Source organism: Monodon monoceros, unplaced genomic scaffold (assembly GCF_005190385.1).
Source record: "Monodon monoceros isolate NGI ecotype Baffin Bay Population unplaced genomic scaffold, NGI_Narwhal_1 Super_Scaffold_6, whole genome shotgun sequence".
NCBI classification, from domain to species: domain Eukaryota; kingdom Metazoa; phylum Chordata; class Mammalia; order Artiodactyla; family Monodontidae; genus Monodon; species Monodon monoceros.
In genome coordinates this window covers 38,123,025-38,134,709 of record NW_021703783.1, presented here as the reverse complement: position 1 = coordinate 38,134,709, position 11,685 = coordinate 38,123,025, and the positions used below count along the sequence as shown (strand labels likewise).

At 54.6% G+C, this 11,685-nt stretch overlaps 1 protein-coding gene across 2 annotated transcripts; it reads right to left on the bottom strand.

Annotated features, from left to right (window-relative positions):
* Positions 1 to 2,592: 2,592 nt before the first annotated feature.
* On the bottom strand, positions 2,593 to 10,903 carry AQP2 (aquaporin 2). 2 transcript variants are annotated; one of them, XM_029205563.1, is made up of 4 exons: positions 10,460 to 10,895; positions 7,145 to 7,309; positions 6,693 to 6,753; positions 2,593 to 6,042 (listed from the first exon to the last, which is right to left on the bottom strand). In XM_029205563.1, the coding sequence occupies exons 1-4, from the start codon at positions 10,817 to 10,819 to the stop codon at positions 5,915 to 5,917; spliced, it is 714 nt and encodes a 237-aa protein (XP_029061396.1). In that variant the 5' UTR covers positions 10,820 to 10,895; the 3' UTR covers positions 2,593 to 5,914. The 2 variants fall into 2 exon arrangements, with proteins under 2 accessions (XP_029061396.1, XP_029061395.1); XM_029205562.1 differs by having other exon boundaries at positions 5,336 to 6,042; positions 6,673 to 6,753; positions 10,460 to 10,903.
* Positions 10,904 to 11,685: the final 782 nt, after the last annotated feature.

The window sequence follows — 11,685 nt, the reverse complement described above, 5'->3', positions numbered from 1 at the left end:
TGCCCCTGGCAGAGCATGGCAGCTGTATTCAGGATCTTCATCTGGGCTTAGGGCTCAGGGCTCTGCGGGCCTGGTTCAGACTGGAACAGACTGGAACAATGACGCTCATGACCCCAGAGGCCTTTGGGGACTAAGCCCTTTCACTGCTGAACTTGCCTCCAGTCTGCCCCCTTCCACCTTCTTTTTCATCCTCTCTCTTCAGGCACTGTTGTGAATCCACACGTGGAGTGGGAAGGACTCGGCAGTGTCACCAGGGGAAGGAAGCTCCTACTTGAGGATTTGAGACCAGTCCTTTATAGCCAACAAATGGCTTTGGCCTCTACTGTGTGATTAAATTCCGAGCTACCTGTGAGGAAGATCAGACTGAGAGGTTCTGCCTTGCCCAGGGTCACACATGACCTGAGATGGGACCCACGGCGTCGTCAGAAGTGGCCTGGTGTGGCTGAAGAAGGAGACCATGTCTGTCCAGATTGCTCAAGTGGGGGCAGCTGGTTACATCTCCTAGGCCTGTGCTTAAAGCCCTTCTGCCTCTCTCTAACCATCAGGGTTACTCTGTCCCCAGGTTGTCACAAGAGCGCCTATATGCTGGAATTATCTTTGCCCTGAGCACTTGGACCCTTCCCTGCCACAGACCCAGAGGAATGCTTCCCTGGGACCACTCTGGGCCGGGAGATGGATCTTCCCATGTGTGGCACAGAAAGTTAGAATCTCTCGGGGGGAACCCCTTCTTCCTCTCCTGATAATGGGCCCCCTTGGTTCTTTGGGAGCAGTTTCTGGCTGAGGGTAGAAATGGTAGGGTAATTGGCAGTGGGTGATGCTGCCAGGACTCCACATATCCCCAGGTTTGGGGAAGGGTCATTCATTCATTCCACAAAGACTTACTGAGCACTTACTATGTACCAGGCACTGTTCTAGGCACTGGGGATATAGCCATGAGCCAGCAGACAACGTCTCTGCGTTGTGGAGCTAATATTCTAGTGAAAGGAGACAGACGATAAACAGTGGACATATTGAAATTATATAGTACAATAGAATGTGGTTAAGTGCTATGGAAAAATAGAATATGTTATGGGAAACTGGTTCTTTGCATTTTAAATGGTTGTCATGTGGGTCTTATTGAGAAGGTGACATCTGAGCAAAGACTTGAAGAGTGAAGCCGAATCTGGCGTCTGTACCCCAGCATCAAATTACATCTCAGAGACAGAGTTTTGGGTGAAGTAGAAAAGAATAGCTCTATTGTTTTGCCAGGTAAAGGGGGACACAGTAGGCTAATGCCCTCAAAACTGTGTGTTCCACCCTGGGGGGGGCCTGTGAGGCGTCTTATAGTCCAGGGGCAGGGTTGCCGATAAGGATCAGGGTACCTGCAGGGACCGCATTCCTTCAATCCAGAGATCATCTGGTGTCAGGTTATGATGGGCGAACTGTGACCTTCCCTGGAATGAAGAGTGCTTCATCACATCTTCCATTTGGTGAGGGTTTTAGTTCTTCAGAAGAGCTCAAAGATAACATTATGTATATATCCCTTGAGGGGGAACCAGGACCCTGCCCCCAAGGCTGTACTACTGTTTCTTGACTGCTTCTTCCTTGTCTCCATATCCCCTCCCTTCCCTGATTAGCAACTGTTTGAACCTGCCCTTTGGAACTCAGAGAAGGGGACACAGAAAGGCTTTTGTGCCCAGGAGCCCCACAGGGTCCTGCGTGGTTTCAAGAGGAGAGGGAAAGAACCGTGCACGTATCTGGGGAAGAACCTTCCAGGCAGAGGGAGCAGCCCGTGTTGCTGAAGCAGGAGAAAGGGAGGGCGGAGAGTGGCAGCAGTGGGCAGACCTTGTGTGTCACCTGAAGGACCGCAGGCTTCACTCGAAAGAGCGAGGGAGTCACTGCGCGGGGACTAGCACGGGCTGACAGAGTTTTAACACAAACGCCTCTGTTGATGTATAGAGAAGAGATGGGAGGGGCAGGAATGGAAGCGGGGAGGCGTGGCCTGGCGCTGAGTGCAGGTGCTGAAGGTGAGAGCGATGGGATCTGGATCCCTTGGAGGTAGAACTGACAGGGCTCCCTGGTGGAGTCAGGGCTGGGTGTGAGAAGGAGTCAAAGATGACTCAAGCCTTTTGGCCGGAGCAGTTGGAGAGATGGAGTTGCCATCAGTTGGGATGGGGAGGACTGTGGCAGAAGCAGGTTTGGGGAGACGAGCAGAAGGCCAGTTTTGGACATGTTGAGTGTTAGGCATTGTCCTAGACCCTAGGGTCCCTGCCCTGACTTCCCAACATGGTGCTACAGCCAGCACGAGGGCACCGAAAGGGGCTGTCCTTCGCTCTCTCTGGAGGACCCACAGCCGGCCCATGTCCTGGTGGCCTCCCTGTGGTGCCACCTGGGTGACAGAGCCCAGCATGCACATTTTGGCCAGGCTGACAGGGGGAACTGGCCACCAGAGTTCTCCTAGCTGAGCTGATTCAGCACTGAAATCCCCTCTGCACCATCCCTAGCAGCAGCTCTGGGAAGCTCATGACATGCCACAGACCCCAGTCTGTCTTCTGGCACCTTGGACTGCACGGACCGTTTCTAAGTTGTGAAAGAAACAGCATTTATTGACAAATGAGCATTTATTGAGTGTTTACTGTGTGCGGAGGGAAGATAGGAGGGTGCCATCCAAAAAACGGAAGGAGCCCTGCCCCCAACGGGTTCACAGTCTAGCTGGGAGGCACTGCCTAGATACAGAATCACAGCTTAAAAGATACAAAACAATATGGAAGCAACATGTGCAGGTGCAAAGTCATCTGGCACAAAGTGGGAGCGTGGAGGTGGAGGCAGCTGGGACCCCATGGTCAGCCACTCCTGCCCTCAGCTCAGAATCCTCTCAGTCTCCAGCTTGGGGACCTGAAGGTCTGTTCATCTGCCTCCATGCTTCCCTGCCTCTGTCTGGTTTGGCGTGTGTTTGACATCCACCCTCCTCCACACTGGGTGCTCTTCAAGGGCAGAAACCAGCTCGTGCCTTTGTCATTTTCTCCCTCCCTGACCACGGCCCTCCCCAAGGCCCCATGTCTACCACAAGGTAGCAGGCTGGGCTGGACAGGCTGGGTTGTGTGCGCTGGTTTCTGCCAGGGGCTCCCAGGAGGGGCCTAGGATTGGCCTCGGTACAGACCTCGTCTCGTCTGACTTCTGAGTGGAAAGATCATGAGATTTTGCATAAGAAGTCCTGAGTTCAAGTCTTAGCTCTATATACAGCTGTGTAACTTTAGGCCAGTCTTTTAGCCTCAGCCTAAAATGGGAAGGACAGTATTTGCTTGCCCTGTCTCAAGGGATTGGGAGATAATTACAGGAGATGATAAGGGAGTGCTTTGGAAAAAGTAAAACCCAGCATGACTGCTGGCTGCTGTCCTTCCCTAACCTGCCTGAAGTTTTAGGAGGATTAGATGAGCTAACGCAGGTAAAGCACCCAGCACAGAAATTGGGACACAAGAGATGCTTAATAGGTGTCAGTTCCCTTCCACCCCCATCACTTGAATCCTGCTTTGACCTCTGACCTCAGTGGCCCCAAACTGGGCAATCGGGGCTGGAAGTGGTGGGGATCTCACATTTAGTTTGGGGGGAAGATGCAATCTTGGAAGAAGAACAGACTAGAGAGAAATTCTTGGCAACATCTAGAGGGATCTGTTGGGTAGAGGTGAGGTGAGGATGAAATACCTGAGACACATCCAGGCTTGGCTCACAGCTCAGTGCCGTGCTGCCCTTGAACTTCCAGAGCAAAGACACTCAACTGCCAGGAGTACAGCCCCAGAAGTCGCTTTGGTCTCTGACTCAACGCCTCCCCCGGTAGTGAGGCTAAGCGACTGCCATCAGCTGTCGGGGATTGGGAGAATCATCTCCATAGCACCTATGACCTTCTAACCCGAAGGGAGGTTTGGTCAAGGAAGACAGACAAGAGCATGGAGGAGGTAGTGGGCATAATTACAGAGATGTGCTCCTCATACACAGTCAGTCTCTGAAGGGAGTGGAGGGCCCAAAGGGGCTGGAAACTTGTGCACAGTGGTGCTTGGTGCAGTGTGGGACAGACACAGATAAAACCCTTGAAAGCATGGAGGCAACAGAGCATAGAGAAGGGGGCTCAAGGTGTGATTCTTAGGTTAGCTATGCAGCAGGCTGGAGAGGGAGGGTAGAATGGACGGTCTGGGTGGTGGGGAGAGGGGAGGGGAGAACAGCCAGTGTGTGCTCAGGGTTGGGAGAGGTTAAGGGGCTGGACCAGATGGGGCCAGCCCCAAACCCATCTCCTGCCTGCACCTTGGGGCCCCAGGGCTCTCCTTTGCTTTGACCACCAACTAAAGGATATAAAGGAGGCCAAAGGTCAGGCCCCTTCTGCATTCTCCCCCCAGGAATCAGAAATAATGAAATGATCCCAATAATGCATGATAATGGTATGAGGAATACAGTTCACACAGCATCTTTACATGCATCATCTCACTTAATCCTAGTTAATCTCATTTGAGAACCATTGCATTGGCCTGGAAATTTAGAAGCCCAGCTCTAGACATAGTCCTGCCTCTGCCTGGACAAGTCATCTCCCTTCTTTGGTCCTGAGAGCACTAGGGTGCTCTCTGCACAGTGATGCTCTGGTGGGAGCCAGAAGGGAGGGAGCACCAGGGCTGGGGGGTGGAAGGGAGAGAGAGGAAGAAGAGCGCTGCCTGGGGAGGGGGGCTGGCGGTGAGATGGGTGATGGAGGTGTGTTGCCTGGTGCCTGTGGTTGCGTGCCTGAGTGCCTTGCCCAGCCAGCCATAGGTGTGTGCTGGGCGAGAGGACTCACTTGTGAAACTGAGTGTCTCCTTTCAAGAAGTGTCTAGTTTCAAATCTCCCCCTCTCCCAAGACAAAGGCCAGGGGCCTACAAAGGCCTTTTGTTTTCTTTGCCACAGTGGGAGGCTAATCTCGGAGTCTGGAGCCCCCCCTGGAGATGAGGTCGCACGCATGTACACTTGTGCGGCAGGCACACACGCACATGCCTGCTTCCTCCCTGGGCGAGCCTCCCTGGGCGAGGTCCCCTCTTAGGGCAGGAAGGAGGTCCTTGGCCACCCCCCCCACCTCCCGCCCCCCGCCCCTGCCACGGCCGAAGGCCACTTCGGGAGACGTTCCCTGGTTGATACCTCACTACGTCTAGCAATGGGTCCTGGCAAGTCTTAGGACCCAGTGCTGCCGCTTGGGGAAATTTTCCAGAAGGGGCAGGGTAGGGGGTGGATATCAGTGCCCCCCTTCAGCTCTCTCAAAGTGGCCTCCATACCCTCCTCTTCCCTTCATCTGGGAAGCACACTTAGAGCTCCTGGGGATGAATGGCCGGAAGGACTCATCCACTGCAGAGGAAGTGGATTTATTGCAGGTGGGGGAGGGAGGGGTCAAGAGGGGAGTAAGAGGTGGCCAGCCATTGCACACTTGCATCACCACAGGCACACCTGCTTACACTCAGGAGCATGAACAACCCTGCACCTGGGGACAGAGGGGCACTGGGGGATGAACGCTCAAAACCTCATGCCCCATTCCCAGACCCCGTCCCCCGCAGCCCACCCAGTACACTGCGCAGGCTCTCCAGAGCCTTCCTCTGCCCTTCCTCCCCAGCTCGGTGCCCAAGTCCCCAGCTCCCTGCAAGGCGCCACGGGGTCGACTACTCGACTACTCGCTGCCCGCAGCCTCAAGGCAAGGGATCTGCCACGCTCACCGCTATCCCCGCCCTGGCCTCGGCACGTCCTGGAAGCAGCTACTCTGCACTGGGGGCCGGCTTTGCACCTGGGGAGAGGGACTCCGGCGGGGCTGGCGGGCGCTCCCCCGAGCTCCCTCGAGCCCGGCCCAGGCGCTCAGGCCTTGCTGCCCCGAGGCAGGCTCTGCGGCGAGTGCAGCTCCACCGACTGCCGCCGCCGCACCTCGCGTTCCTCCCAGTCAGTGTCGGGCTCCAGCCCCTTCAGCACGGCCAGGCGCTCCGACAGGCTCTTGGCGGGCGGGAACAGGATGTAGTTGTAGAGGAGGGAGGCCAGGATGGCGCCGACCAAGGGTCCGACCCAGAAGACCTGGGGGCGAGCGAGAGGGCGGCTCGCGCGAGTGCTCCTCTCCCCCTTCCCGTTGAAAGGGAGCCTCACGCGGTGAAGGTAATCAAACGCGTATGCATGTAGTTATCAACGACTAGTGAGCAATTGGGAAAACTTGTTAATTGGGGCTAATGGTGCGAATTGGAGCCGACTGCCCGGGTGAACTTGGTCAAGTTACTTACCCTCTCTGTGCCTGTTTCCTCGCTATAATAAGATGTAATTTCTGGAGTTCTTGTGCAAAACTAAATGAGTCAATATTTGCAAAGCACTTAGAAGAAGTCCTGGCACATACTAAGTACTAGATAAGTGCTAAATAATAGAAATGTGTTATGTAGTATAAATATTGCCATTTATCGAGTTCTAAGGCACTGCGTCATCTGTTTTACACCAGTTACCTCGCTTAATCTTTACAAAAAGCCAAAGCAACAACTGCTCTTATCCTCATTTACAGATGTGGAAACAGAGTCTTTGGCGTCAGACCTGAAGGGTGGACCCAAGACTCCACGGGGGCCCCAAGAGGAGGACTGTGGAGGGTTTGCTGATCCCACCCCAAGCTCTTCCAGCCAGATGGGTTTCTGGGAGAGGGGAAGGCAGGGAGGTTTCAGCCATTACCCAGTGGTTGTCAAACTTGCCAGTGACCACTGCTGGAGCCAGAGAGCGGGCAGGATTCATGGAGCAGCCAGTGTAATGGATCTGCAATGGGAGGCAGGGGTCAGAGAGGGGACGGAGGTGAGGAAGGGGCGGGGGGGAGTCTCTGTGCTTCTCGCCAGTCCTTGACCTCAGCCTAAAGGGAATCCATGCGATGGACAATGGAGTTCATGTTATATTTACAGGGCTCGCTATTCATTTGAAGCTGGAGTGATATCTGTCCCTTTGTGGTATATGGGAGTCAAACCCTCTGGGGTGTGTCCATGTGTCTTTCCCTCTTGGGAGTTCTGTGTATCTGTCCCTCTGGGGTCTTTGTGGCTCTCACTTTTGGGCATTCTGTGTATCCGTCTCTAGAGTGGTCTGTGTGTCTGTTTCCTTGCAGTAGGTCTGTGTGTCTGTCCCTCCAGGGAGGCTGGAACCAGTGGCCATGACCTACCCCGAGGAGGTGGCCCAGGACCACAGAGAAACCAATGGAGAGGGCGGGGGTACCCAGGTTGTCTCCACGGCGCTCATCCGTGGAGGCGAAGATGCAGAGCACCAGCTGCAGGGTCAGGAAAAGCTCCACAGTAACGGCCTGGCCAGCTGTCGAGTTGTTGCTGAGCTGGGGACAGAGAGGGGGTGGGGGGACACACTGAGCATGCTCCCCACACTGGGGCCATCTTCCTGCCCACCTGCAGTCAAAGCTCCGGATAGGCTTCCGGGCAGCAATCCAGAACATCAGGGCTCACCAGCCACCTTAGTCCAAACTACTGATGGCTTCTTCCTGGGCCATGGCACAAAGGCAGGGGGATGGACCCTACAACTGATTGCGGTCCCCAGGCCAGAGGTAGGGAAACTGACTCCATATCCCATTAGATTTGGGAGCTGGGGTTGTGTGCCTGCAATGTGAAAGGAAAAGGATGCTGAGATCCATAATTTCTGCTTCCTGAAGAACAAGGAGGGAAGAGGTTTTGATTGCAGCAGGAAGCTTTAGGCCAGGTAATAGGAAGACCTTCCTCTCTATTTAAGCCATAAGATACTGGTGTAACGAGAGGCCTGCGGTCTTTCCTCCTGTGGTCAAGGGGCTCCCAGGAACAGGATCTAGGGACTTGGCTCTGGGGATGGCGCTAGTGTGCCCCTTCCCTCTGTGACTGCATTGTGCAACTCTTTCCTCTAACCTTTGCCTGTTCCCTTTGACCTTGCCTGTTCCATACTGCATTTCAGGCCTCAATTTTGCCCTGTGGATTGGCTCCCTGCACATCCTCCAGAGGTTGAGGTTGGGGTGCTGGAGCCCTGTACTTTGGTGCCTCCTCACCCCATGTAGGGTGCCCATGGTCCCAGCACACCTTGCGTTGGGTAACAAGAGAACTTGGGGCTGAGCAAAGAGGTGATTTCATCCACCCAGTGCTGGATTTCTTTCTGGGCTTTGTCATCTTATGCCCTACCTCCTGCCCTCTCTGGGCACTGCACTGGGCGGAGCTGTGATAGTTCTGAGCTCCCACGATCCTTCTCCAGGCCCTGAACCCCAGCCCCGGGTCCTAGCCCTCAAGCTGGCACCCTTGGGTCTCTCTAGAGTCTAACTTCAACCACCCCCCATTCCCCCCTGCCCTCCAGGTCTTCCAATGTCAGAGCCTATAGTGGGCGGCAGTGAAGAGCTTTGAAGGCAGACACTTTGGAGCTTTTGACTTGCTGTGGGGCCCTACTTATTTCAGCCTCAGTTTGTCTTTCTGTAAAATTGGGATAATAGAATGGATCCTGGAGGACTGTCTGAGAATCAGAAATGACAAGGGCAGAACCCCAGCTCCATTCCCACTGGTAAACAGTGGATCTAAGGGAAACACTGTGGATGTGGGTTTGGTGTCAGACAGCTCTGGGTCCACTTCCAGGTGCTGACACTGGTTCTGTGATTTGAGCCAATTAAATGCTGAACCTCAGTTTACCACTCAGGGTGGAGAATCACAGAATTCACCTTACAGTGTTGTACCTAGAATGAGATGAAATCTGGCCTAGCACGAAGCAGATGTGCATCAATGGTAACTTCTTGGTGGACAGACTGGCTTTTCCAGTGACCTCACAGGACACTTGGGACACCCATGGGGGTCAACTAGCTCTCACTAGCCTCAGGACAAGTCAGTCCCGCTGCTGCCCCATTCCAGCCAGGAAGGTTCTCCCCAGTCCCTCAAGATGGTAAGTGCTGAGCAGTAACTTGGGGGGGGCCTCCTCAGACCCCTCTCTTCTGAGGGCCCTAGTCAACTGTGAGATGATGGGAGAGCAGGAGGCCATGTCCTCATGGCCCCTTAGCATTCCCATTGCCCTGCTATTAGAGGAGGTTCCCCAACCACACATTCTTGAGACTTTCTTGGCCATGCTCTCAGGAAGTTCCTCTCTCAGTCTAACTATACCTCATCTTGCTGCAGACTGAACTAATTTCATTCTCAATGGAAATGGTCAGATTTCTCAGTCTGTTCACCACCATGGCCACTCTCGCCTTTTCTCCACCTTGAGCCCCCAGCCTAATGATATTTTCCATTTTGAAGAAGAGACGAGTTCTCCAGTTGGGATACCCCTGCCCCTTGCATGAGGAAGGCCACCTGTGCCGAGGAGGGGATGGCCACAGAGACTGTGCAGGACCCTTCAGAGACATCAGAGCTCTTACCCAGTGGCCCAGGGATAGAGAAGGCCAAGAAATGCAGGAGACTGAGGCGCAAAAGAGGCACTTGCCTTTCTTGGCTTGGGATGGGGGATGGAGCAAAAGCTGTGTTGAGGGAAGGGAAGGGAAGACTGTCCCTTCCCACCCATGCCCTCAGATGCCCAGGCCTTTCACAGACCCGGGAGAGGGGGAGGGTTGGGAGGGGGAAGGGGCTGCGGCGTCACCCTCAGCTCCCAAAGTGCCCAAGGCTCCCGATTAGCCACTGTGCATGGAATCAGCAGTTAGCTCATGGGCTCTGGGGACCTTCTCTGAGGTCTGGAGAGACCTTGCCCCTTTAGCTTTGTCCTGGGTTCCGGTGCCTATTCTGGTATTGACAAACTGTAGGACTTTTAGACTGTCGCTTCCCTTCTCTGAGCCTCAGTTTCCTTGTTTGCAAAACAAGGCTTAGGTGGTGGCTCAGGGAGGGGACGTTGGTGGGGTGGAAAGATCCTGGGTTTTGCAGTCAAGCCTGGGTTTGAAGGCTGGCTCTGGTACTTCCCCTTTTTGAGCCTCAGCTTCCGTGACCTTAAGAACTGGATCTTCTCATCCCTGCCTCTCAGGCTGGTGTGAGGTATCAAGCTGTGGCTCATGAGGAGCCCCTGCTGTGAGGCCTGCACACAGTAGATGCTGAAGAAATGCTGGGTCTTCTTCCCTCGAGAAGATGCTGGGCACTAGCCCTCTGAGGTTCCTCCCAGCTCGTAAAGCATGTCTGCTCTGGGACCCTGTCCTCTGCTGAGTCCTAGCGCAGCCCTCCCTGTAATGCAGGTACCAAGTCAACAGAAACCTTGATGCTGCTCTTCCTCCAAGAGGCTCAGGACAGAAAGTACAGTAGACCCGTGTGTATTCCAGCCTCTGCTCTGACATTACTGTTCCCTCTACCCTGACTCTCCTATGGCAGCTGTGTTCCTGGCTCTCGAATTTCTGCCCCTCCCCCATACGGCCACCCTCCCTCTCTTTCTGTCTCTCTCTCTCTCTCTCTCCCCACCCAGACCCTCACCCAGATCTGGTCCCTCCCCTCTCATCCTTTATAAGAGACTCCCCCGGATCTGCCCCTGTGGAAAGGACAAAGTTCTGGCTACTCACAGCATTGACTGCCAGGTCCCCCCGGATGTCTGGTGGTGTGATCTCAGAGAGCAGGGCGGCCCCGGCCACGGCCCCCAGCAGCTGGGCAGCCACATAGAAGGCAGCTCGGAGAAAGGAGACATGGCAGCCCACCAGGCAGGCCACGGTCACGGCAGGGTTGATGTGGGCCCCGCTGACGTGACCCAGAGCCTGCACCAGGGTACCGATAGCCAGGCCAAAGGCCATGGCAATCTGCAGTACAGAGGGCAAGGCCTGTGGCCAGTTGAGGGCTGAGCCGAGGCCAAAGAAGACGAAGAGGAGTGTGGCCAGGAACTCTGCAAACACCGCCCTGGAGAAGGCTATGGACCGGAGTTCCCACATGCTGTGGAGACTTCTGTGGACTAGCCCAGTGGTCTCAGGGACGGGAAGCTTGCGGCTCTCTCTCTCTCTCCGTCTTTCTCTCTCAGGGTCTCTGGGGAGGCTGGTCATGGGCATTTATAGGGTTTTTCCAGCCTGGTTTTGGACACGTGAGATGGAGGTGGACTTTGGGCCAATACCTCTTCTCCCCGATGGCTGCCTCCTGCCCCCCCCCACCCCTGCCTGCAGCATGCCTATCACCCCATCTTGGACTTCACAGCTGAATAATGTTCCCCATTAATGAGCTCCAGATAAGGACTGACGTCCCCTAGTTTTCCGTGTTTGTTCCCTTGGTTACCCCATGGCTGCTGCCCCAGGGCCTCCCCTGCCCCCACCGCCCCCATCTTAGGGGGATTCTCTAGGGGATTGCACCGCCAAACCCCTCTCTCTGATTCAAACTGTTGGCCAAGGCAGGGGCAACACCTTACAAAACTGACCATGAGACCATTGTCAATGCTACCCCTTCTGGTGATTGGGAAATTCTTCCTGCTGTCTGACCTCCAATTATTCTTTCTTGCAGGGAGTGGAAAATAACTGGTTGATGTGATGTGAACCTTCCAAGGCACAAATGTTTTGTGTATCTTCTGTGCTTGCTTTCTTGCAGTCAGTCACCCATAAGTCATTAAGCTTCACTCGCTCCCTGAAACCCCAGCCAAATAGTAGTTCCCATAGCCTGGAGGCAGGGGGTGATTTCAGAGGCATTGGGACCCTGGCCTTGGGTGATGGAGTCAACCTGGGGTCAACTAAGCAAGCTGTGGGCTTCCATTCCGTGGTCCATCTCTGTGATTTAAAAGGGATAATAAACGTACATGGGCTTAGGGTTTGGAGTA

Coding starts and splice junctions, on each gene's coding strand:
- AQP2 (XM_029205562.1), bottom strand. CDS start 10,819: ATGTGGGAACTCCGGTCCATAGCCTTCTCCAGGGCGGTGTTTGCAGAG. Junction 6,754..7,144: donor TCCTGGGCCACCTCCTCGGG/GTAGGTCATGGC, acceptor CTCCCATTGCAG/ATCCATTACACTGGCTGCTC. Junction 6,043..6,672: donor GCAAGTTTGACAACCACTGG/GTAATGGCTGAA, acceptor GCTCGCCCCCAG/GTCTTCTGGGTCGGACCCTT.